This window comes from Aulonocara sp. 'chitande type north' Nkhata Bay, linkage group LG20 (genome assembly GCF_057382095.1).
Source record: "Aulonocara sp. 'chitande type north' Nkhata Bay isolate Kocher_YH1m ecotype deep benthic linkage group LG20, A_spYH_male_GT1.1, whole genome shotgun sequence".
Classification (NCBI taxonomy): Eukaryota; Metazoa; Chordata; class Actinopteri; order Cichliformes; family Cichlidae; genus Aulonocara; species Aulonocara sp. 'chitande type north' Nkhata Bay.
Genome location: NC_141363.1, coordinates 37,247,357 through 37,274,045, shown reverse-complemented (window position 1 = coordinate 37,274,045; position 26,689 = coordinate 37,247,357). Strand labels below are relative to the sequence as shown.

Sequence of the window (26,689 nt, the reverse complement as noted above, 5' to 3'; positions counted from 1 at the left end):
TGCGACCTCGGTTGTCAAGTTCATCTTTATGTTCTAGCATCTCATGTATTTGTTTCTCGAGTTGTGCCAGCTTAGCCTCTGATAATGTCGCCGTGTCCTCCACATTAGCAATCCATTTCTCCGCCTCATTCATTCTGGTGGCGATCGCCTGCAGCTGTGAGGTCTGTTTTTTAATAGCTTCGAGAACAGTAGAAATCTTGGAGTCAATTACTTTAGTAAGATTATCAGTTATTCTATCCAAAGCGTGAACAATACTTGGTTCCATAGAGCCGGGACTAGCAGACATGCTCAGTATCTCCGGTATGGTGCCTAGCTCCTCTTTGTTTTCAGTATAACTGGGAGTTTTCCTCAATGATTTTTTTGTACTTCTGTCCGAGATTTTTAGGAAGTAACTGTTCAGGTTCATGTCAAAACACTCCCCTTTGGAAATTCTGTACTTGACGCCGTTCAAATATAAAGATATGAGATAAATATTAACAAATACCACTGGAGCTCACTCAGCCACAATGTCTACTCTACGGCGCCATCTTGAATTCCCCCCTAACACTTGTCTACTCTGAGTACTCTTTTGTGCTTTTTACTACAAGCTTCATTCACCCAGCCACACACATGTTCAAACCTTGGTGCCCGCTCTAACATTCACACACACCCTCCAGTTGTGAGTCAGGAGCATTGGGAGGAACTTGAGTTCAGTACTTGAGGATACTGACCCACCCATATTCTGCTTGGTAGATGACCTGCTCCATAAGGTGACAGAAAGTGACAAACAAGAGACAGAAACCTTCTGTCGCTTGTTTCTTGCTCACCCTGGCTAAATAATAGAACTTGTGGTCTTCAGCATGCCTGTTGAAAAGCAGAGCAGCTATGAAAGACCACGGGTTTGTTTGTTTATCAAACAATGAGACAGTGAAAGAGGCTATTTTAACAGAGCGTTATATATTTATCAGTGACTTTGTAGATAAGATGAAATTATCTTTATGTTCCTCCCATTATGAAGATGATCACCAGTGTCCTGAGTCATGTATCTCCTTCTCTCCAATAAAAGTGAATGACTTAGTTACAGTAATGGGAAAGATGAAACCCTCATCATCCTCGTTAGAGATCTTGCCTCCTTCTGTCCTGTTTGGAACTTTCACAATCACTTCATTGCTGTCTATTATTAGCAACTCACTGAGAAAAGTTTGTGGGTTCTTTCAACACATCACATTCGATCGGGGACCCCAGTTTACATCCTGCATTTGGAGAGAGTTCTATGCCATTGTCGGTGCCAAGGTTAGTCTTTCCTCTGGCGTCTATCTGCACATTAACAGGAAAACCAAACGAGCCAACCAGGAGTTAGAAGCACTGTCCACCTGGAGCAAGCAGCTATCCTGGATCAACAACACAGTACCGTGACGTCTTTGGCTATGGTGTCTCTACATTTAACATCTATCAACCTCCTCTGTTTCCACCAACTGAAGCTGAGAGTTCTGTCTCTTCTGTGCAGCAGCATCTGGTTAGCTGTTGGCACCTGGAAGGCCACTTAGGCTGCTCTCCGCAGGACAATGAACCAAAATACGCACATTGCTGACTTGCTGACGCCAGGTTTCTGACCAGCCTACTGACCTGGTCAGAAAGTTTGTTTTTCCACAAAAGATGTTCCACTCAGAACAGAACCCAAAAAAATATTACAGTTGCTTATTAACCCTTTGAAACTGAGGCCTTGAATAATCCTTTGTCAGTAGTTTTACACTTCTTATTTAATATGAGGATACACAAAGTTTTCCATCTGTCCCAATTGAACCCCCACAACCCAAATTTCAAAATTTCTTTGCGAGCACTAATTTGCATGACATATTTCATTGATATAATTTCTCACATGCACACGTCTTCCTGCCCTACTGACATAATCCCTCTTAAATGTATTAAACATTTAGCTATAATTTCCTATAAACCCCTCTTGAGATTCCACTGCTTTAGATCATTACAGACCAATTTACAAACTGCCATTCATTTAAAAAAAAATCTTTGCAACTGGGTTTGTTTCTCTGCCACAGCTCTTAATTGTACAGCTGGTTTTCATCACACAAGGTTTGTAAAAAATATTAAAGACTTACACAAGAAGCTCTTTTTTGCTGTCTTTGGGCTGAAACTTGACCTTGAAGCTGGTGGTGGTGACCTCACCGGGGTATTTCCTGTCCTCCAAGTTCTCTTGGTCCTCTTCCTCACCTTCAGATGAGGTATATGAGGGAGCTGTGTACTCCACCTAAAGCAAGGTAAGACATAAGGTGCTTGTAGCAAGGACCCAGGCTGCCAGACAGTTTTTCCCAAATGTGAATTTTTTTTATTTGTGCAAACAATTTAGGAGACAGTCTGCTCCATGCTCTCACGGCTTCCTGCCAAACAATAACCGAAAGGGAGGAATCCCGTTGAGGCCTGGGGCACCTCCTGCACTGTAAACAACAGAGGGGTTGGTGGGGTGGCTGAAGAAGAATTTAAAATTCATGTTTCGTGCAGTTCTTTTAGTGTACAAGACATGAACAGAGGCCCCTGGCCAGTCAGTATCTCTTTTGGGATGCTGGTTAACCAACTCCGGACACTCCAGGCAGGACATGTGCCATCGGCGCACATAATCCGCCTGGAAAATCATTTTCCACGGCTTCTTCTTTCGTGCGAGTGTTATGAATCACTTAATAAATCCATCAATTTTAATCACTTGGTCAAAGGCTGAGCATAGGATGTCATCGCAAGACTGTTATAATAGGAAATCGTGTGTGGAGTGAATTACTAGAGGCAGCGGGGCCTCAAGTGAAGTACCTGCCATCTCCTCCTCCCCAGAGTCAGCATCAGATGACCCGCATCACCAGTGAGCACAGACACTACACACCGCTAAAGGTCGTGAATGCATCCCTCATACTGCCCCAAAAGGTTAATAAACCCTGGCCAATCTGTCCCCAGAATTAAGGGATGTGTCTGGTGCGAGCTAACTGCAGCCTTTACTCCATGCATTTTTTCACCTGTATTTAATTTGATTGATTGATTGATCATACTTTGTTCATCACGAGGGAAATTGGGTTAAGGCAGCCAGCCATGCCAGCGCCATCTTACCCTTCCGACCATACATACATTACACAAAGATCATATGGGAAAGACAGGTCAGAGAGGTATAACAATGGTAAATACACAACATGAGGAAATACGAGGAGAAAAAAGAACTCCCCCCAGACTGAGCTCCAACAGGGAGATCAGTTTGAGAACAGAAAAAAAACAACACCTCAGCGCCTACAAAAAGCACATGACTATCAATACACTATAGAAACACGAGACAAGCAACAGGGGAGGGTAAAGGGTAATAGAGAGCCGGTGTAAACAGCGCATCCGGTCCTGCAGCATGTCTGCGTTGGTCCAGTCGACCGCTATCTTCCCCGGGAGGGGACAAGCATCGAAGGCGTTTGGAAAGGGAGGGGGGATGAGTGTGTATCAGTGTATGTGTATGTGTGTGTGTGTCCAGAGTTCAGCTGAGACAGTGTCCTTCGCCCTGCCAGGCTAAGTAAACAGTCTTCCAGCCAACCCAGGTGGCCTTGCATAGGGGAGGAACAGTCTAAGCACCGTCTGTTATCAGGGTGTTTTTGTTCAGCTCCAGCCTTGAGATCACAGCTGGTGCTGAAGTGGTAGCCGCATGAAGTGATGGTGGCTTTTACTTTAGTGCGAACAACTCTTATTCTGAGTGCTTCTCCAAGGTGTAATCCAATTTGCGCTCAGAGGTCTTATTCTGAGTGTTCACGGCAGCTGCAAGCTTCTCCAAGATCTTATCCGTGCTGCACTCAATGAGCCCATTTTGAGAACTCACGCCTCGTCCCATCGTTTCAATCCCAGCGGGCAGCCTTGTGGGGGTTTGAACAGCCGGTTTCGCTTTCTTAATTCTTCGATAAGCCAGGGCCAAGCCAGCTCCGATCAGCAAGAACCCTGTTATCATGGTTCCGAATAGATAGATATCTTCAGCGTCTTCGATCGACAGTCCCGCCAGGCACACAACCCTCGAGTAATGCCACCCGTCCATCAAGTATCCAGCAGGGAAAGTACCTCCAGGACACTCAGGCTCACCCGAGCCCAGACTTCTCATTGAGAAAAGGGTGTCAATTGCATTCAGGGACCAGTTGATCAAATCCATAATTCCTCTCTGTGAGAGACTGTTCCAGGGAAAAGTAATACAAAAAACACAAGACTAGACAAGGACACAAGAGGCCAAGCAGGGAAGCTAAGGGAGAGGAGGAGAGGAGAGGAGAAAAGTGTCACGGTCCTGGGTCGGTGACCCAGCGCTTTTAGTTTGTTATCATTTTTTAGATGATTGTTTAGGTTCTGTGTTATATTCGGTCTGCCTCTGAGTCTGCGTCTGTATCTGTCTGTCTATGGTGTCACCCCATCTGTTTGTGAATCTGTCTGTTTAGTTCAATGTCTTGTCTGGTTCCATGTGTCTGAGTTTCCTGTTTTATTGTGAAGGTCCGTGTCGTATGTGAGTGTGATCAGGTTACGTTTCCCCTGTCCCGTCAGCCCAGATTCCTCCCAGCTGTGTTGCCCTCCTGTCTCTCACCCCCTGATTACTGGTGTGTGTATTTAAGCCCTGTGTGTTTTCCTGCCTGTTGCCGGTTCGTCTGTGTTCCTCCGTGTCAGTCTGTGTTATTCGGTGTCCAGCTTGTCTCTCTGCCTCTCATCCCCTTTTGTATCATCTCAGGTTTGTCATTTAGCTTTCCCAGTTCAGGTCTTTAGTTTTGTCTTCCCTCTTGCCTGTTTGCCTTCTCACCCCTGTATAAATAAACTCACCGGCATCTTATCCACTGCCTGCATCTTGGGTCCTTCTTCTAACTCCACACGGCTCGCCTCGGCAGCCGTGACAGTACGAACCGGCCACTATGGACCCAGCAGCATTCAACCCGCCCAAGGAGCTCCGGGAGGACATTGTTTACTCCGTGGACAAATTAATTAACGCGTGGCTGGAGCACGAGGGGAGAGAATTTCGCCAAGCCGTGGCTAATCGGCTACAGCGCTTGGTTTCTGGTCTCCCCTGGCTGCTCAGCTCACTTCACCCGCTCGCACAGAATTTCATTCTGAATGGACTCCGTCTTCACCCCCCGGCTGTTACCACCCACCCTGCAACTCATGCTTCACTGCCCGGCCCGTCAACCCAGCCTTCAAGGGGGAAACGGCGCTCACGCTGCCGACGCTCCTCGCCACAGTCGGACCTGGGGATTTCCGAGCGGGCAGCTGTGGTGAGTGGACAGGACAGTATTATTGGTCTGAACTGTTTACTCAGGGGTGATGTTCTGTACGGCACAGGACAAAAACTGTTTATGGCCTGAAGCTCAGTTAGCCGCCCGGCCAGAAGCTCAGTTAGCCGCCCGGCCAGAAGCTCAGTTAGCCGCCCGGCCAGAAGCCCAGTCGCCACCTCCGCCACATTCAGCCTCACAATCCATAGCTCAATTACAGCCACAGCCAGACTTATTACAAACCCTGTTACAATCCATGGCCCAGTCAGTAGCCCGGTTGGCAGAAGAATCATTAGCTTTATCCTCAGTTCAGCCTCCTGTTCAGCAGCCACCAGCCCTGCATCCTGTGTCAGTTGCTCCACCACCTGTTCAGCCATCACCTTCACCTACTCCTCCTGTACAGCAAGCCATGTCAGTCCAACCCATAACGGACAGTTCAACAACTTCGTACTCTAAGCAGAGAGACAAACCCAATAACAATGGAAACATTCCTCAAGAGCTGGCCAGTTCTGAGACTGAGACACACTCCAGGGCCTCCCGAGAGGCTGGGTTTCAGCCCCCAGCTGACTCTGGACCCCTGGAGGTTAAGAAGCCAGCTGAGGACTGTACCGGACTGTCGCTGCCTGAGCTGAGTCACTGCTCAGTGCAGCTGCAGTCTGTTTTATGTTTGCCAGAGGCCCGTGTGCCTGCTGGTTCTGTTGCATTCCTGCCAGAGGCCCGTGTGCCTGCTGGTTCTGTTCCGTCTCTGCCAGGGGTCTCCGCACCTGCTGGTTCCGTTCTGTGTGTGCCAGGGGCTCCGGTGCCCACTGGTTCTGAGACTGTTTTTGCTGGGGGGCCCGAGGAGCCCGTCCAGCGTCCGGCCTCGTCAGCTGGGGGGCCCGAGGACCCCGTCCAGCCATCAGCTGCAGTCTCATCACCAGCTGCAGTCTCATCACCCTCGCCCGCTGCAGTCTCAGCTTCAGCTTCAGCATCCTCATCAGCTGCTTCGCCTAGCCCAGCTTCAGCATCCTCATCAGCTGCTTCGCCCGGTCCAGCCTCCGCTTCTGCTTCAGCCTCGCCTGGTCCAGCCTCCGCTTCTGCTTCAGCCTCGCCCGGTCCAGCCTCTGTGTCTTCATCCTCATCAGCCTCGCCTGGTCCAGCCTCCGTGTCTTCATCCTCATCAGCCTCGCCTGGTCCAGCCTCCGTGTCTTCATCCTCATCAGCCTCGCCGGGTCCAGCCTCCGTGTCTTCATCCTCATCAGCCTCGCCGGGTCCAGCCTCCGTGTCTTCATCCTCATCAGCATCGCCGGGTCCAGCCTCCGTGTCTTCATCCTCATCAGCATCGCCGGGTCCAGCCTCCGTGTCTTCATCCTCATCAGCATTGCCGGGTCCAGCCTCTGCTTCCGCCTCGTCTGGTCCAGCCTCTGCTGGTCCAGCCTCTGCTTCGCCTGGGGCTGCAGGGGCCACGCAGCCTTCAGGTCCCTTACTACCACCTCCACATCGTCGGTCATCTGCCAGGCCGCTTGTTGGGCATCTCCGCCACCGTGGACGCCCTCCTGAACGCCGCCACTGCCTTCCGCGTGGCCGGCCTCCGGACTTGTTTCCACGCCGCTGTTGCCGTCCGCACGGTCGGCCCCCAGAACTGTTTCCACGCCGCTGTTGCCGTCCGCACGGTCGGCCCCCAGAACTGTTTCCACGCCGCTGTTGCCGTCCGCACGGTCGGCCCCCAGGACTGTTTCCACGCCACTGCCTACCACGTGGCCGGCATCCAGACCTGCCCCGCTGCCATTCGCATGGTCGGCCTCCTGAACTTGACCATCTGGGCCTTTTTGGACTCTGTCCCTCCGTCCTGGGCCCCCTCCGTCCGCCCTGGTCGGGTCCTTTTCTGTTTTGTTTTGGTCGGTTTTTGTGTTTCTGCTGGGCTGTCTGGAGCCAGCCCTTGAGGGGGGGTACTGTCATGGTCCTGGGTCGGTGACCCAGCGCTTTTGGTTTGTTATCATTTTTTAGATGATTGTTTAGGTTCTGTGTTATATTCGGTCTGCCTCTGAGTCTGCGTCTGTATCTGTCTGTCTATGGTGTCACCCCATCTGTTTGTGAATCTGTCTGTTTAGTTCAATGTCTTGTCTGGTTCCATGTGTCTGAGTTTCCTGTTTTATTGTGAAGGTCCGTGTCGTATGTGAGTGTGATCAGGTTACGTTTCCCCTGTCCCGTCAGCCCAGATTCCTCCCAGCTGTGTTGCCCTCCTGTCTCTCACCCCCTGATTACTGGTGTGTGTATTTAAGCCCTGTGTGTTTTCCTGCCTGTTGCCGGTTCGTCTGTGTTCCTCCGTGTCAGTCTGTGTTATTCGGTGTCCAGCTCGTCTCTCTGCCTCTCATCCCCTTTTGTATCATCTCAGGTTTGTCATTTAGCTTTCCCAGTTCAGGTCTTTAGTTTTGTCTTCCCTCTTGCCTGTTTGCCTTCTCACCCCTGTATAAATAAACTCACCGGCATCTTATCCACTGCCTGCATCTTGGGTCCTTCTTCTAACTCCACACGGCTCGCCTCGGCAGCTGTGACAAAAAGTGCGACTGCCTTCGTCAAGAGCAAGAGAGCAGCAGCACTATGGCCTATTCGTGATGTTCAGGTGAAAGTCAGCCCAAGCAACCAGACATTCGACTACACTTGTCCCATGCTTGGAATGATCCCGCAGCTTATCTAGGAGATGGCGATGCACCACTGCCTGCTCCCGGTGCACAGCTACCAGGTCAGCCAGCAACTGGGTTAGCACCTCCACTGGCTGAAAAGAAGTGACTGTAGCAAGGACCCAGGCCGGCAGGACGTTCTTCCTGCGTGTGAAGGTCTTTTTTTAATTTGTGCAAACAGCTTATAAGACAGTCCGCTGCATAATTTCTACAGCCCACTCTCTCTGCAGCTCAGTGATCCTCTCCCCTTAGGTCCAGGGATCCTACTGAAGTAGGGAGCCATGACCAGGTGATGGAGAACAGATATGTGGGGCAGCTTCACCGCTCCCCTGCAGCTGAGCCACAAACCATGCCACCTTATTAGACCACCACCCAATGTAAGGGTAATTGAACAGTACTACTTGTTCCCTAAATCATTTTTTATGGTTCTGTAATGGTTAATCCACCATGTGCATCACTTTAATCAAACCAACAATTTAAAGCTAAAATATAATTATTTCTGTTATCAATGAACTTTCTAATGTATTATTTTTCAAGAAAGGAGAAAAAGCAGTAAAGTACATTATTGTTTTTTGATTAAGATGTCAAATTGAAAATATTTACTGGCGTTCCAAATTAAATTTTTAATGGTTTAATATGACACTAATAATAATTTACGACTTCAATCTTGACAGATTTCTAAAGTATTTGTGTTTTTCTTGTTTTTATTGCAGGTGCTCTAATACATTTATTAAGAACTGTAGGTTCCCAACAAATCAGCTCTGATTCGCTTTCATTTTCTCTAGCTGTCCTCATTTACAGTAGATCTCTACTTACCTCTTCGTGGTCTTCTTCTTTGACACCACCCATTTTGGTGAAGTCAAGTGGGCCTTCCCACTCTTGCTGAGTTTGGCCCTGAGATGCAATGGCTCCCACATGTTGAGAGGAAGAAGACAAAGAAGATGAAGGCTCTGGAGACTGTACTCCCTCCCGCTTGGTCTTCTTCATGCTAAGGTCCAAGGTGCCATTCTCATCCACCTCAATATCCGCCTCCTAAGTGAGGACACAGTGTGCAAATGTAGTGACTGCAAACTCAAAGAGCACGAGTTTCATACACTGTTCATTGTTAGGCTATTTTAAACCGTAGTTTTAAAAAAGAAGCTTGCGTCTAAATGAAATTCACTGTGCATCACCTTGGTGCAGGGCTCCCTGGTCTTGGTGCTGAGTGTCTCTGGTCTCTCCCAGCAGCGGGTGGACAGGTTGAGAATAGCTGTTGCTGCCATGTGGGCTGCCTCTGCATCTTGGCTATAGTCATAACCGCTGGAGGACAAGGTGCTCATAGAAAAGCTTCCTGACATGCTGTGACTGGGGGAGGATGCCTTGGGGAATAATTTAGCTGCGTACAAGTGGAACAAAATGATTTCCTTGAGACATGAAATTGGGAGGAGATTACTGCATATTCTACGACTATATGAGTGCAACATATGTACTAGTTCAGGTTTGCTTTTAGTTATAGCAGAACCTCATACAATTTTATACAGAGCTTGGCAAGTGAAAAAAACAAACTTTTATGTATAAATTATTTAAAAAAGTAAAACATTTTATACAAAAACATACAGTTATTAATACAAATTTATAGACGTTACTGACAAAAATTGTTTTTTGGTATAATGTCATTTATTGATCAGAATAATTGTAGAATGACATATTCCATTTGGATATAACTCAGGTGGTTCTCTGCCCCTATAATCTCAGGACTGCGCCTTAAGTTGCTTCTGATACAGGTGTCACGCATGGCAGCTCTGCCTCTTTAGCATGTGAGTGTGAATGGAAAACATTATAAAAGCCCTTTGCAGAACCTAGCTATGTTTGAAAGGTGGTATAAAAAATGTGAATAAGACCATTTCACATAGAATGGTTAGCACTGTCACCTCGCAGCAAAAAGACTCCTGGTCTAAACCAGGAACCAAATGAGGCCTTCATATGTGGAGTTTGCACGTTTTCCCTGTGCCTGGCATCTTCCAGGTAGTTCGGCTTCCTCCCACAGTTCAACTGATAGGTTACCTTGTGCTTGATGGATGTGAGGAGGGTAAATGTATAACAGAATTAGAATTTTTCCCCATCTGTCTCTCTTCTCATGTTTGGTGTGTGTCTTCTTGTTTCTGTGTTTGGTTTCTTTTAATTGTTTTAATGTTTTACTTTGTAGCTTAGTTTTCTTTTGTATCATGTGTTACTTTTACTTATTCACTGTCACCTGTATTGCATTGTGATGGCTGCAGTTACAGCCACACAGTGGTAATGTCCACCAAACATCAATGTTACAACAGAGGCTTACACATAACACTACATTTACATTTTTCTTCCTTTAGATATAGGATTTCATTTACAGGGTAATAAAGAATTGGTTTTGGTTTAGAATTAATTCATTTATATACTCACATAATACTGTATTTTAAAATAAGTGAGGATATTTTAGTTTACACTGTTATGTATGTATGATTTAATCTTTCTTCTGTTTTCTTTACCTCAGTGACAGCTGCTGGGGTCCCTTGGTTGATGAGCTAAGAGGTGGAAAAGGGGCAGAGCAAGCTTATATGGAGAACTGCAAATTGGGTCATACCACAATTCTGGATCATGGGGGGGAAATGGAATTTGTTATGTTAGTCTCAGTTGGGTTTTTGTGTGTTTTATCCCTTTTTTTGTTTTTGTGGGCTGATCAGCCACTATTTAAGTTTCCACTTGTCTGTTTAGGTAGGTCAGTTTGTTTCAGTTGTTGTAGTGCTTGTGTAGTTTTGTTACTTTGACCTCTTTTATGGGCCCAACATTTAGATTTTTCTGTGTAGTTTAACCGAGTTTGTTTTGGGGTTGAATAAAAAAACTTTTTTGGATGTTAACCTGTACCTGACTTTCCTTCACTGCTCGGTCCATCATGCATCCTTAATTTGGGTCATCATTTCCAGCCTTAACTACATAATCTTTTTCTTTTTGTATTATTCTGTGTTTAAATTGTTTGGAGATTGCAGGAGTGCTTGGTTCTAAAATATATTCAAGAATAAGACAGTGAAGGAAAGTGCTTAATGCTTATCAGATTCACCAAGTTTTTTTCTTTGGTATCTTTAAAGGAGATAAATATTGCCTTTGTCATTTGAAATATCTCATTTAAGCCTTCATCTACTTGTAATATGGATGTATTATAACACTGCAATTGATCAGAAGATACCAAACAAATAACAATTTGCACAGAGGGAATGCGGTTCACAAACAGTGCCATAGAGAGTTTATGTTAAAACCATAACGATACCTTGGAGTAAAAATTGACACAGCTCTTAAAATGGACAAATAGGTAAATGCAGTGGTGAGAAAAAGCTTTTTTCAGCTGAGGCAGCTCTCTAAAGTAAAACCTTTTATTTCTTTTTGTGACTAGGAGAGAGTTTTACATGCATTTGTGACCACTCGGCTTGATTATTGTAATGGACTTTATATTGGTGTTGATCAGGCTTCACTATCACGCTTGCAAATGGTCCAGAATGCTGCAGCTTGTCTGTTGACAGGGACATGCAAACGTGAGCACATTACCCCTGTTCTTGCCTCTTTACACTTGGTTGCCTGTCCATTTTAGAATTCATTTAAAAATTTTATTGTTTGCTTTTAAAGTTTTAAATGTCCTGGCTCCTTCTTACCTGTCAGACCTTCTACACCAATACAGTCCACAAAGGTCTCCCAGATCAACTGACCAGTCACTCCTTGCTGTCCCCATGCCGAGACTGAAACACTGGGGGGACCCAAATTATGGAATAAACTGCCCCTCCATATTAGGCTGGCCCCAACACTTGAAATGTTTAAATCACTTTTAAAAATACACTTTTTTTCAAAGGCTTTTTAGGAGTTGTACCAGAGTCAGCTTGTAGTCAGTTTTAGTCAGCTGTTGGTCACTCTTAATCTTTTTATTTTGTTAATCTTATTCATTGTATATCTTATTGTCTATTTTACTCATGTTTTAATATTTAATATATATACTGATTTATTTTTATCTTCTTTTTCATTTATGTATTTATTTTATTGTTATTTATATTTATTTCTTTGTCTGCTTAATGTATGTTTTTTAACTGCTGTCTCTGTTTTATTATTGGAAAGCACTTTGGTCAACTTTGTTGTTTTTAAAGTGCTATATAAATAAAGTTGGATTGGATTGGTTATAAAAAGCCTGTAAGTTGTTAAGAAATAAAAGCAAAGTGAAATTGTGTCTTACTTTTGAAGGCTTTGGGTGATGTTTCAGCAGTGCTAGGTGTCTTTGGAATGAGCGTACGCTTTCCAAAAACCTGACCATCAAAGCTTGCATAGTCAAAAGACACCTTGGAGTATTTCTCCAGCTCCTTGGCCAGGTTTGCTCGAGGTGTAGTGGTCACCGTGTTGGGCCGGTAGCTGCCATACTGAGGGATCTCCAGCTGTTTGACAAAACACATGGGCCTAAAAAAAGAGCCCTGATTTAGGTACTGATACTTTAACATTGTATGAATCAATTAGTTGAAAATTTTTCTTGCATGTCTCACCTGAGCACTCTGTCAGAATTGGAAGAGGGTTCACTGGCTGAAGCCTGTAAATGAACCTGTTTGTCCTGGTTCTTGTTCAGCTTAGCAGCTGCGGCAATGGGGCAGCCGGACAGACTGATGGGGAGGCATGCCAATGATATTGCATTTAAAGAAATAAAATGCTCATCAATAGAAACTCACTGAATTGCTGGGAAAGCAGTGTAAGCAGATGTGAGCACAATGAAATGTTATGCAGTATTATTTTGCAAATGTGTGTGTGTGTGTGTGTGCGCAATCAGATCTAGGATCTTTAACACTAAACTATTTAAAAAAAACCATCAGAATACAAGCCTCTTTTTACAAGTTCTTTTCTATGAAGTAGTGACAGTCAATTTCTGTTTCATATACTGTTGTAAAAAGTGTTCAGAGTGTATCGAGTGCTTTATTAACCTGCGATGTGTGTTGCGGTTGCTGTTAACATGGCCTTGGCCTGTGCAGCCAGGAGTAGGACACTTCAAGACGTTCTCATGCATGGCCAGGACTACAGACACACAGCAAGTGCAAACTCAGGTCAGTGCATTTATCTTGCATTAGGTGGTTTCACAGCAGTAACAGTAGTAATGTACGTGTACACCTGTATGAGCTAGAAAAGGACAAGTGGCAAAGATACAGAATTTACAGCAGTAGTGGAAGTAAGAGTAATGGTAAAGCTGGTAGAGTTAATAATAATATTTACAACCTGAATTCCAAAAAAGTTAAAAGCCTATGTAAAATAGTTGACTTAATATGCTGAGGATGTGACGTCTAATGCTGTGGAACACCTCACAACTAATAAACAAACATACAGGTCAGGGAAAAAAAAGCACCCCAAAAGTAAAGATAGGGATTCACCCATCTGTGAAAACCTATGATGATATTGTATTCCGAAATAACATTACTAAATATAAATTTGCAGGATGCTACCTAGAATTTGGTGATTTTATTATCTAGTCAATTCAGTGTTGGCCAGTCATATAGCACCAATCACCTTAAGGCACTTTAAATCGCAAGGTAAACACCCTACAATATTAGGGACACTTTTTTAGAAACAGGTTTGTGTGTTAGCATTATTGGTCAGTATTTATTAATCATGGTGATAATTCAAAGTGCACACATTTGAATGTTGGTCAATGAAGTTAATGGTAAGCTATACTTACTCTCTGGAGGGATTCTGTCTTTGTGAGGACATCCAGACAGACTGCGATGATGGGGATACAGCCCAGTCACATGACCCGTCCCATCACACCCTGGCGTTGGACACTTGACTTCCTTTTTTTCTGGAATTTTATTTAGATAGTGATCACCTACTTTCTATGCAAACACGTTCACATTTGACTTTGCTGTTTCTTACCTTTGCTGTAGTGAGTGGTGCGGCGGGCTACAGCAGCAGCCTCTGAGCTCTTGCTGGATGATGTGTATGGTTGGTAGTCCAGGGAGCTCCGGCTCTCCTGGCCTTCCTTCACTTCCTCCGCCTTCAGAGCAATAGCCTGCTCCAGCAGCCCCAGGTTCCCCCGAGTCATATCCCAGTTCTCTGAGTCGTCTGTTATTCCCGAGCCCTCTGAGACACGATCCTGCTCCTCTCCTTCCTCTTCTTCCTCCTCCTCCTCCTCTTCCTCCTCTTCATCTTCATCATCATCATCATCATCATCCTCAGAGCGGACCTCTATAACCACTGTTGTTGGAGAGGCTTTACTGGAGTCTTGGTCCTCCTCTTCCTCCCCCAGGATCTCACTGTCTTCCTTCTCTTGTCTGTGATCCTCCCCCTCTCTCTCCCCTTCCTGTTCTTCATCCTCTTCTTCCTCAGTCATGGGAGTACAGATCTTTTCTTCCCTGAGTGACACCTCAGTTTCAGATCCCTGAGTGCGTGGACTCAAAGTGTAAGGAGTGTCAACCTCTTGGAGGACCTCCCTGTCTGTTCCATCCTCCTCTTCTTCTTCTTCCTCTTCTTCCTCTTCTTCCTCTTCTTCGACCTCTTCTTCATCAGCTTCCCTCTTATGCTGCTTTGACTCTTTGGCCAGATGGCCGTAATCACCACTTGAATACTGATGATCTGAGTTTTTCTGGCTTATCACTTGTCTTTCTATTACCCTCTCTTCTACAATATTCTCAGGACTTTTTTGCTGTCCATTTTCCTCCTGTTCTTCTGCTTCCTCCGCCTCCTTTGTTTCTTTTAGATCAGGAATGCCTGTTAGCTCTGCGGGTTCCGCAGATGGCTGATTCTTTGTCATCAGACAAGCATCCTTCACATCCTTTGTCTCTGTTTCCTCCTGCTGAAGGTCATCAGCAGGTTTTACTTCCTCACCAGCTTTCTCACTCACAGTTTTGTTCTCAGCCTTTGCACTGATGTGTTTGTTCATGTCAAGGTCAGCTGAAGGACACACTGCTGTTACTTTTGTCACCTGTGAGGCCTCTGCTGTGGAGTTCAAAGTACAGATAAATGTCATTGCCACAGATTGTTTTGTCTGTGTCATCTCACAAAAACAAGCATTGTGACTGATCTTGCAGGTGACTTGATGTGATTTGTTTAGCAAGAGTGAAGTGAAGCATGCAAACCAAACTGTAGACCAAAGTCAACTGTTCTGGAAGTTGGCTTTGGTCTACACTCATGCCAAACTCTCCGCTATCTTGAAACGGTTCTGTTCGTCACAGTCACTGAAATACTGATTATGTTTTTTAATGTCCTTGTTTTTATACAAAGCTCATTTCTGTGACACTGGATTACATATGCTTTAATGTGTCTATATTTCAACTACAAAATGGAAACTCGGATCAGTTTCAGGTTGAAGTAAGGAATTACAACTACATGTACCTTTATCAATATTTTTCAAAGTCTACAATGTTACTTTTATGTAAGTAGGCATTACATTTTAAGATCTACTTCACCCACATCAGAGTAACATCAGAGTTGACAGTGACAGAAATTGTAATTTTGTGTCTGTACACCACAAACAAGATTGATGTTAACAAAGGTCTTGCGCTATCTGTTTAGGAACTTTTATGCACAGCCCTCCATTTTCAGAGGCTTTACAGTTTATTATTCCATAACAAATTACAACAATAAAAGATCTGAAAAACCATTCAATGAGAAGGTGTGTCCAAACTTTTGACTAGGAAATAAGTATTTGATCCCCCATCAATCTGCAAGATTTCTGGCTCCCATTTATATTTTATACAGGTAACAAGCTGACATTTGGAGCCTTTTCAACTCGTTACCTGTATAAAAGACAGCTGTCCATAGAAGCAATCAATCGATCCAGATTCCAAACTCTGCACCATGGCCAAGACCAGAGTTTTCCATGGATGTCAGGGACACGATTGTGGACCTACACAAGGCTGGAATGGACTACAAGACCATTGCCAAGCAGTTGGGTGAGAAGGTGACAACAGTTGGCGCGATTATTCGCATATGGGAGAATGATAAAATAACTGCCAGTCTCCCTCGGTCTGGAGCTCCACACAAGATCTCACCTCGTGGAGTTTATGAGAATAAGAACGGTGAGGAATCAGGCCAGAACTACTCAAACTTTGAAGTTTGTCACGAAATATCTCAATGTTTCAAAAGAGGACTTGGTGAAGGTGTTGTGGTCAAATGAGACCAAAACCGAGCTATTTGGCATCAACTCAACTTGCCATGTTTGGAGGAGGAAGAATGCTGTCAATGACTCCAAGAATATTATCCCCACCGTCAAACATGGAGGTAGAAACATGCTTTGAGGGTGTTTTTCTGCCAAGGGGACAGAACAACTGTATCACATCAAAGGGAGGATGGATGGGGCCATGTACCATCAAATCTTGGGTGAGAACCACCTTCCTTTAGCCAGGGTATTGAAAATGGGTCGTGGGTGAGTATTCCAGCATGACAATGATCCAAAACACACGACCAAGGCAACAAAGGATTGGCTCAAGACGAAGCATATTAAGGTCTTGGAGTGGCCTAGTCAGTCTCCAATCCCACAGAAAATCTGTGGAGGGAGCTGAAGGTTAGAGTTGCCAAACATCAGCCATGAAACATTAATGACTTGGAGAGGATCTGCAAAGAGGAGTGGGACAAAATCCCCCCTGAGATGTGTGCAAAACTTGTGGCCAGCTACAAGACACGTCTGACTTCTCCAGTTACCAAAAAAGATTTTGCTACAAAGTACTAAACCACGTTTTGCAAAGGGATCAAATATTTATTTCCTTCATGAAGATGCAAATTAAGTTGTAACTTTTTTCAAATCCATTTTTCTGGATTTTTTGGTTATTGTTCTGTCTCTTACTTTACTTTACTTTACTTTACTTTACTTTACTTTACTTTACTTTACTTTATTGATTTCAAAGGCTGTTGGTAGTCCCCCGAACACGTTTTAAAACCAGAGCGGTGGCCCCAAGGTTGTGGAATTCTCTCCCTCCATCTTTAGACTAGTTTTTAATTAGATTTGTGCTGTATATTTGATTGTACTGTTTTATGTTTATCTGTTTTATATTATTGTGAAGCACTTTGTGGTTTTTATCCTGTGAAGAGTACTATATAAATCAATAAAGTAAAGTCTCTCATTGTTCAAATAAACCTGCCATTGAAATTATAGACTGACCATTTCTTTGGTAGTGGGAAAAGTTACAAAATCAGCAGGGGTTCAAATAATTGTTTTCCCTGACTGTACATACTTAAAATAACTATGTATACAGGAGCCAGTTTTGCTTGGCGGGTAAGGAGGCAACTGCTCTAGTTTGGATTTACTCACGTTTTATTGACTCTGGCCTGCTTGTTGTTTTGGCCTTCTTGTCCTTGTTTTCTTCATCCCCTTCATTCTCTTTCTGCTCCTCCTCTTCCTCTTCTGCTGTGTCACTGTCTGCAGTCAACCCTCCATCTGCTGCCTGTTTAGCAGACTGATTCTTTCTCTTGGGAGCGGACTGGTTCTCCCCGGCCTCAGCCTCCTCCAGCTTCCTTTTCTTCACAATTGGGCAACCAAGTATGCTGAAAAGAGAAACATGGTTACTGATGTGTATAATGTCAGAAAGAAACCTAACAAGTAATTAGTGTTCTGTCACATACTATATTGAGGTGTGTGAGCAACACTGGAGAGTCTAGATACTACTAGCAACAAAGTTTTTTCCTTCAGGTACTCTGGCTTCCTCTCGCAGTCCAAAGTCATGCTTGCTAGATTAATTCGTAATTCTAACTCGGTTTTAATTGTGAATACAAGTTAGAGAAGGTGCTTAATCCCTAGCGCTTTATGTTTGATAGTGTGATAGTTTTGAGCTAATGTTTGTTTATGCCATAGTTCCAAGGTCATTGACCCAGCGTTTTGTGTTTAGTGAACTTATTTGGGGATTTGTTCTGTGAAGACTTTCTAATTTTGTTTATCATAATATTTCTAGTCTCAGTCGTTGTGTCCTTGGGCAAGACACTTCACCCGTTGCCTACTGGTGGTGGTCAGAGGGCCTGGTGGCGCCAGTGTCCGGCAGCCTCGCCTCTGTCAGTGCGCCCCAGGGTGGCTGTGGCTACAATGTAGCTTGCCATCACCAGTGTGTGAATGTGTGTGTGAATGGGTGGATGACTGGATATGTAAAGCGCTTTGGGGTCCTTAGGGACTAGTAAAGCGCTATATAAATACAGGCCATTTACCATTTAGTAATTCTGTCATAGTCCTGTTTTTTTTTTATTTTTGTCTAAACTCTTAATTAAAAATGTTAGTTTTAGTTTTAGGTCAAGTATATTCAGTTTATGTTTTGAGTCCCTTGAATTTTTGCCTCCCTTTTCTCCTGTGCCCTTGTCTTGTCTGTGTTTAGTCCTCAGTCAGTCAGTCTTGTTTCAGTGTTTACCTTTCTGTTTCTATGTCAAATCTGTGTTTCTGTTGCCATGTCTAGTTTATATATGAATCTGTTGCCTGCTCAGTTAGTTCCTGTTTTATTTTGATAGTTCCTTGTCTCTTGTTGTGTTGGTATAGTGGTAAAGCTACACACACCTTTGGAGCGATGTCTGCAGCCTGTGCGCAGCTCAGACGCAAGCATTTCGCTGCATGTTATACTGTGAATGTGACAAAAAAAAAATGAATTGAAAGTACACTATGTTCAGTTTTGCTTCCCCTGTCTATTTAGTCAGATTCAGTTCAGCTGTGCTCTTCAGGTGTCTCCACTTTGCCCATTTGCTTTTTTGTATTTAAACCCTCTGTATTGCTTGTTGCATCATCCCTCATGCTTCTCCTGTGTAGTCCTCTGCTTTACGTGTCCTGGTTCAGTTCTGACCTGGCTCTCTGTTTATCTCTCTTCCTTGTAGGTTACAAATAATAAAAGTTAAAGGCTTTCACGTCCTGTCTCCTGTATCTTGCACGTTGATGCCAAAACCTGGCTTCAGCACAGCAACACATGACAGAATATTTGGCTAGACAGAGCTCTGGCTTTTTGTCATCCTGACTACATTGCGAAAAAATACAAATAATGGTCACGGGTAGGGATGGGTATTGATAAGATTTTCACGATTCTGATTCCATTTTCAACTCTTTAACGATTCGATTCTTTATCGATTCTTTTATCGATTCTTTTTAAAAAAGGAGAACACTAAGGTTGATTAGCTTAGAACTTTGTTTTATATCTTCTCTATATCTTCAGGAGTAACATGGCCTTACAAACCCAACAGTGAGATCTTAAGAGATCCACAGCCTACGGCTCTTCAATGGGGTGTCACAGGGTCCCCAGGAAAAACAATTATAAATGTAAAATAATAAAATAAATATTCTTCTGTAGCAATAACAAAGTACAACATAAATGATTCAGTAGCAATTACCCAAGAATATCCAGTAATGTCCCTGCCTACAATTAAACACATTCACTTACTGAAAATCGGGGGCATCTGCTGGCAAATGAGTGCAAGCCTTTGACCACAACCTTAGTCACTGCTTGGTGACATTCGTCTATCCTGGCCTGAAAGGAGACGCTACCGGTAGACAGCAGTGAGAACTGCCAGCATCTGAGCCAGCCAGACTCTGTCTCTCTCATCATGGTAACCTAAATGCACAGTAATGGCAGGTTTTGTAATAAGGCAGATCGCGTATTCGTAGTGTTTCCTCCCTTAAATTAAATATCTACTTTTCAAGTATTGCAAGTTGCCCTGTTGTCATCCGTTCTCATAAAATATAATCAAACTTTTGAGCGTTAGGCGCCGTGTTTCCTGCCAGGTAAATGACGCTCTGCAACGTGGTGACGTCATTCGGGGCGACTGGAATCGATAAGGGAATCGTTTGCAAAACTGGCAAACAATTCCAAGGAATTGAAACAGTGGGAACCGGTTCTCAACAAGAACTGGTTTTCGATACCCATCCCTAGTCACAGGGCCTCAGACCCAGGGTTTGAGTTTCTCTGTGGGTGTGTGATTCTCTGTCTAAGTAAAACAAGTAAAACATGGGGCTTTTTAAAATCGTTCCTCATCTTGTGAAGGCTAAATGGTAAATGGTAAATGGCCTGTATTTATATAGCGCTTTACTAGTCCCTAAGGACTCCAAAGCGCTTTACATATCCAGTCATCCACCCATTCACACACACATTCACACACTGGTGATGGCAAGCTACATTGTAGCCACAGCCACCCTGGGGCGCACTGACAGAGGCTAGTCTTCACAGATCGGATGAGCCTCCATTTTGCCCACTTTGGTGTTATTCTAAGATTTTTCCACAATTTGCATTTTTTTTCCTGAATGATGAACTTTGCCTATTTTTACTTCTGAGAAGCACTGCCTCGCTAAGATGCTGTTTTCACAGTAAGTAATGTTACTGACCTGCTGCCAAGTAACCTAATTGGTTGCAAAATGTTCCTCTAGGTGTTTCTTTTTTAGTACCACTTACTTTTCCAGCCTTTTGTTGTGCTCTTCCAGTGTTTTTAAGATGCGTTGCTGACATCGAAATTCAAAATGAGGTTATATTTTTCATGAAATAGTAACGTTTAAACATTTGTTTTCTATATTGTATTATGAATAAAATATGAATATATGAGCTCTACAAATCATTGCCTTCTTTTATTTTCCTCTTACACAGTGTGCCAATTTTTTTTTAAAATTGGGATTTTACTTGCATTTTTTCACCTTGCTCTCTGTCATTTTGTGGAAAATGCACATGAACCTGCTGACATCAGCTCTGCAACAGTTTGTAATACAGTTAGTGAAAAACAATAGTTTGTCAGTGCAGCAATATCATCAAATATGCTTGGCAAGTTGAATCAAAACAGTGGAGCTCAAAATAAGAAGAACAGAATACGACAGCACGAGTTCCAAGACTTGGTGACATGTAGTTTGTGTTTTTGTAAAGAACTGAAGCATTGTTACCATTTATGTATTGAATGTATGCATTCATACTGTAATATGTGTGTGTAACATACCTAGAAGGGCTTTCTAAAATGAATGTGCTTGTTTGGTATGATAACCCTGTCTAGCCAGTCTATGAGGACCTGTGGTCAGTGTGTTTTCCTCATTTCTTCCATTGTTATATACATTAGGGTACAGTTACGTCAGCATGGCTAAACCTGGTTTAGGTTTACGGTTGTCTAGTTGAAGAAGATGGCATGAGTTTATAGCATAAGCTTAAATAAATATGCCTGTTACCCCCAACCTCTGACTAGGGTTGCTGTCCATGGTGCTGATGAGAAGCCGAAATGATGCTACTGATAGTTACTATTATAACTATATGATTCTATTTATTCACTGTATTCATTGTGTGTGTGTGTGTGTGTGTGTGTGTGTGTGTGTGTGTGTGTGTGTGTGAGAGAGAGAGAGAGAGAGTGTGAGAGAGAGAGAGAGAGAGAGAGAGAGAGAGAGAGAGAGAGAGAGAGGGAGGGAGAGCGTGCAAGACTGAGAGAGAGGGGTTTTTTTTGCTCGGCATGTCCTAGGGGTAAGGACCAAAAACATGGCACCAGAGCCTGTCACTGATTTGTTACACCTAAGCTTTCATATACACACTATGTACTAGGCAGCATACAGTCTTTTATGATGACTGACTGATTTCTTATATATATTTAACAATCTTACCTCCTGTGTCGTGAGTACCTTCCACTGACATGGCCTTTACCATCACATCCAGGAGTGGGACAACTGCTACTGACACACATCAAGTCAAAAGAAATACAATTTTTTTACACACATTATATATATATATATATATATATATATATATATATATATATATATATAATTTATAACTTTTTATGCTGAGTTATAAACTCGTTTACCTTAAGTCTTGCTTCATTTCTTGTGCCACCAGTTCTGATGAAACAGGAAGACATGTTAGATACTGATATAACAATAATTTGGCTTTAACTGAAGTGAAAACTCTGAGCGTATTATCTTGTGAGCTCTGCTTATAGTCGACATGATTTGCTTACTGTAAGAGATAGATGGCATCTTCTCCATTACAATGTAAGTTGGAGAATTAGAGGACATCTTGTCCCACAGAGTGACGAGATGTACTATTATATTTTTACACATAGCATGCCAATTTTTTGTTTCGGTGTCAATATTTAAGATTATATGCAGGTTAATGACACATGATAATTTAAAATACTAATGCACAACAAGCATTTGTCACAAATGATAATGGTTTGGAGAGAGTTCTATCCTTCAGCATGCATGGCACAGGAAAAATTGTTAAAATGTGTTTGGTAAGTGCTGAGAACTGCTCTGAGGAGTGTGCCAAGGCAAATGAAAAAAACAAGATAATGATAAAAGAAGAAGAGATAAAAGTGACCATCTGCTTATTATCAGCACACAGTTCAATGCCAGCATCCATAGGAAGCCTGCACCCTATGAGTAGACCACAGGGTATGTGGTGGCTGTAGCTCAGGTGGTAGAGCAGGTCACCTGCTGATTGGAAGGTTTTTGGTTTGATCCCTGTCGCCCCCAGTCTGCATGCACGATACTAACCCCAAGTTGCTCTCTGATGCATTCACTTGAGAATGTATGTGCTAGTTAGCTTCTTTTTTTCTAAAAAGCATAGAAGAAGGTCTTGTGTGAATGGGCATGAATGGGTGAATGTGACATGTTGTATAAAGCGCTTTGAGTGCTCCGGGAGAGTAGAAAAGTGCTATGTAAGAATCAGTCCATTTACAACAGTAAAGATACGTCCAAGCAACACTCCAAAAACGAATTTCATCTACAACAGCTACAGCTGTCTTGACTACTGTTGTAAGTAGGAAGGTCTGGTAAGCAAGTGTGTTAGTGCTTTCTCAGTACTCCACCCTCTTTGTCATGGTGAAAATGATAAGAGCTTTATGCAAACTATAGCGTTCATTTCAACATTTTTTTAATGTATTAGAAATTTTATTTGTGTGTGTGGGTGTGTATATACTGACCCCGGATGCCTTTGGAGCGGGTTCGTGTTCGTGTCTCTGTAGTGTCTTGACTCATCTAAGTAACAGAGGGACATGAGTAACATTCACAAGTGAGGAAGTGTAGACAGACAGTCAGACAGACAGACAGGCAGGCAGACAGATAGGTACATTGTCACTGAGGCTTGTCCTCTCTGGTTGACTGGTTCTGTACTGGTCCACCGCGGGCTCAGAGTCTGAACTTTGAACTCATTTTTGCTGGCTAAAACACACAAAACACACAACACCACCTTACAGTCAGCTAGTGTTGTAGGACAACTATGTTATACACTATATTAAGCTGCTTGCTTATATTCTAACTAAAGATCTTTAATCTTTCTCTTGTGAATCCCACAATTTTATGGAGGTAGAAATGTGAAAACTCTACTTTTCTAAAAGAAAATCTTTCCAAAGGTACCAGAAAATGTGTATTTTGGAGAAATATGTGGGTGCACATGGGTCTAGTATACTGTACATGCTCAGACAGCAATGTAGCATGTCACTGGGAACACCAAACATTAGCTGTTGCTGTTGTGTGTTGTATGTTTATATAGTGAGCGAATTCCACATCCAAACAGATTTGACCAAAATCTGTATTTTGATTCTCATATCAGAAAACATCAAAATCAAATGTAGACAAATATATTTCTTACGTAATGATTTACTGCTATCTATTTAGCTTTGGAAAGATGAGCTTGAATTATTTCAACGGTCTTGTTGCAGATTGAGCCACTTTTCTTGGCTAAAGTTAAAAATCATTGGACGGCAAGAACAATACAAATATCCATTAGTTCAAAAGTATGACTAAATTATTTCGTGAGGGGGGAGCCCCGTTTTGACACTTACAGTATCCAATGCAGACATGTTGTGTGAGCGTACAGTCTAACTATTCAAATATTCCATCAGTAAACAGATGGACTTTCTGATCAATGCTCGTGATTTTGGAGCTCAAAGTAAAGCAGGCTACGTCCTAGAAGGCAGTCGACAGCAGTCAGCTGTAGACGTGACAGATCGGGATTTCAGGATGACTAAAGTTTCAGGTGACCTCATCCTGCTGAAAGCTTTTTTTCACGTTGACAGCAATTGACAAAAAGAGAAATGAGAACACAGAATGAGCTACAGGCCGATCGGCTGAGCACCACCAGGCCTGCGGCCGGCGGAGGACGGGCTGTTCCCGTTTCGGGCTCTCACTTCTGGGGCCGCCAAAGAACCGCCGGAAACGCCGAGCGGCCCATAATAATAATCGGATGAAAAGGCAGATCTCCAATGATTCTCCGTGGAAGGAAACGAGTTAAAAACATGGAAACCTAAATACGTCCTCGCTTCATCCGCACCGCTCGGCACCAAATCCAGCGTCACAGTCTGCAGCCGAGGCCTCACAACATCCACGCATACGCTGCTCTTTGTCACGCAGACACAGCTCGGCCTTACCTTACGCTCAGACTACTGCCCTCCCCTCCCCCCTCGCAGACACATCTCCGGGCAGAAGGACGTTCCGGTAACGCTCCAACGACTACGAGCCCGAAAGAAGTGCGGAGCCAAGCCGGACACAGGGGGCCGAGTCTGCGAGGCGGCAGCAGCAAACCGAGCCGTTCAGCACCCCGGACAGAGACTGCCGACTCTCCAGCACCACGGACAGAAACCCCGCTGCAGTGCCTCCTGCAGGAGCCCAGGAGAGCTGCAACCGGCCCACCGGGGCTGGGCTCCCCCCTCGGCCGGCCGCGAAGTGCCGGAGGCAGCCAGTATTTAAAGAGCCAGAGCCAGCAGCGACGACACGCTCCTCTCAGTCCCCGCGCAGCTGAGGCTGCAGCACTCCTCTGACAGAACTGCATTCTGCTGGACATTGTTAGCTGCAGAACTCAGCTCACAGACATCAGAGACAAAGATTTTGTTCTCCCTTAGTCTTGAAACAGACCTCATTGCTTCATTCATTGCTGATGAACTAGGTGCAAAGATCTATCAAGACCTGGGAAAATAAAATAAGACAAACAAGCAAACTCCAGTTTCCACAGTCCCAACGAGCTTGAAATTCAGTGTTTGACCACCTTTAATCTTTACACAGGCTGAACTCTCTTTTAGGAACACTTTCCTGTAACTTCTGTAAGTGTCTTCACAAATAGTTCTCAAGGGTTCTTGAACAACATTCAAAGCTCATCTCTGGGCCATATCGTTACATAATGGCAACATGTTAAATAAAAATATCAAATTTGATTAATCTCTACATAAGTCCTGTTGCCTCTGGTTTGCCATTTCTATCAGTTTCCTTCTTATTAATGGCTTCTTGATACGGTACAGTATACTTTATTGTCCCCTAAGACAAATTTTACAGAAATGTGTAAAGTGCTGTCACAGAAACTGCTTTTTAAAAGAGCCAATAAACATTAAAAGAAAGACTAAAGAAATACCAAATAGAAGTGGATCGATAATGACAAACCAAGCAGCTTAAAAGCAACCAATACTCCACAGAAAACCCCTGTGCTACACAAAGCTCTGATGTAAAAGCTTAATTGGTGTAGGGACAAATGAAACGTTAATGCTATTCAGCCACATTTTAGGACTCTACTTTCTGCCAGAAGCCAAGAGCTCATACTTAGGATGTGGAATAGAGCCCTGTGTGCCTGACTGAGTACAGACTGCTCATAAATGACTGAAGGGAGAGGTCTTCGGCCCTCGGCACTCTAAAATTCAATTTTGCCTGCACAGAGAAACTTTCATGATACTCGATGGTATCCCATGCCATGAAAGCCACTTTTCCTCTGAGACAACTTCTAATGAGTCTTCAGTGAACAACAGATTGGATGCATCTCTCAGGTCCTGTGTCAGGTCTTTGCTGGATCTTTTCCAGTTTTTGACTTTCAGATACTGTTCATCTGCTGTAGAGTTTTTAAAAACTCTAGCTTTCTCAGATGTTTTAGAGACTCCCTGCACACCGTTCTGAGATATGCCAAGTGTTCAACAAAAAGAAAATGGTCAAGCTAAGCCTGTTGATACAATTATTAATTAGTGCCTGTCAAATTGTGTTATCTTTGGCATTTTTCATAGATTTAACTCAAGAAATGGGGACAAATTCCTTGTTTTCATTACAGGCTGCCCAAAACAAAGTGTCTAAAGATATCACTGAAGATTGGTTCTTTGCTATGTTTTCTGTTATGTGTAGACAACACTTATTTATTCCTTTCCTGAATTTCCCATAATTTTCTGCCATTGTTTACGTCAATGTGTGTATACGAGTGTGTATGTTGGGTAGGAGTGGGTGTAGGTGTGTCTTTTGATGCTGAAATGATTGATAGGTCAGAATTAATGATTGAACAAACAAATAAAAAAAGCATAGGTGTGAAAATGTTGATTTTTTGATTTTTGAATGTCTGGCTCCTGGAAAGCAAAATGGAAAGAAATGAGAGGTGACTCAAAACCTTTGCACAGTATTGTAATTGTGCATATCACAGACAGATGAGCTTGTAACAGCTGCTGTTCACAGTGAAGCAGATTGAAAGTATGGCGGTTTTATACTTGAATGTGGAATGGCAGGGTTACTTTATAGTATGATCTCATACATCATATGAGATTAAAAACCCAAAATATTTGGAACTATTTCAGCTGAAATGAAATAGGTTTAAATAATGTTGCAAACAGGGCAGCAGTTCAAAAAAAATGAAGAAAGAACAAATGTGTTGGCTTTGTGCTCCATTTTCACACATTTGTATTTCACTTGAACATTTACACAGACGTATGACTGTAGCTCTTATTTCTCTAGTTGTTTGCGTGGTCTGGAGAGACTGCTGCCGAGGCTTCCTAGCTTGGTTAAATGCCTGCTGCCTCCTCTGGTCACGTGTCTTCGACTGGAAGAGCCGCTGAGAGGAACGGAGGATACGCATTGAAGAAGCTGCCGTAAAACCAGCAGGGGGCAGT

The 26,689-nt window shown here is 43.5% G+C and overlaps 1 protein-coding gene across 7 annotated transcripts in view; it reads right to left on the bottom strand.

Moving 5' to 3' along the window:
- The window catches only part of LOC147306232 (myelin transcription factor 1-like), a 101,058-nt gene extending 76,597 nt beyond the window's left edge, over positions 1 to 24,461 (bottom strand). The window contains exons 1-13 of one of the 7 annotated variants that reach the window (XR_015126735.1): positions 24,212 to 24,461; positions 22,766 to 22,820; positions 21,647 to 21,680; positions 21,447 to 21,515; positions 17,175 to 17,407; positions 13,802 to 14,863; positions 13,608 to 13,727; positions 12,862 to 12,952; positions 12,433 to 12,546; positions 12,132 to 12,349; positions 9,076 to 9,278; positions 8,720 to 8,935; positions 2,097 to 2,245 (exon numbers count right to left, since the gene is read on the bottom strand). Coding sequence is in view for 6 of the 7 variants with exons in the window: in XM_086278749.1 (XP_086134875.1) it covers positions 2,097 to 2,245; positions 8,720 to 8,935; positions 9,076 to 9,278; positions 12,132 to 12,349; positions 12,433 to 12,546; positions 12,862 to 12,952; positions 13,608 to 13,727; positions 13,802 to 14,863; positions 17,175 to 17,407; positions 21,447 to 21,515; positions 21,647 to 21,680; positions 22,766 to 22,820 (2,564 nt within the window). In the remaining variant the exon portion in view is untranslated. Of the gene's footprint in view, positions 1 to 2,096; positions 2,246 to 8,719; positions 8,936 to 9,075; positions 9,279 to 12,131; positions 12,350 to 12,432; positions 12,547 to 12,861; positions 12,953 to 13,607; positions 13,728 to 13,801; positions 14,864 to 17,174; positions 17,408 to 21,446; positions 21,516 to 21,646; positions 21,681 to 22,765; positions 22,821 to 22,912; positions 24,188 to 24,211 lie in introns of those variants that run through there. The other 6 variants (XM_086278749.1, XM_086278750.1, XM_086278745.1 and 3 more) reach the window with 6 other exon arrangements.
- Between the last annotated feature and the right edge of the window lie 2,228 nt (positions 24,462 to 26,689).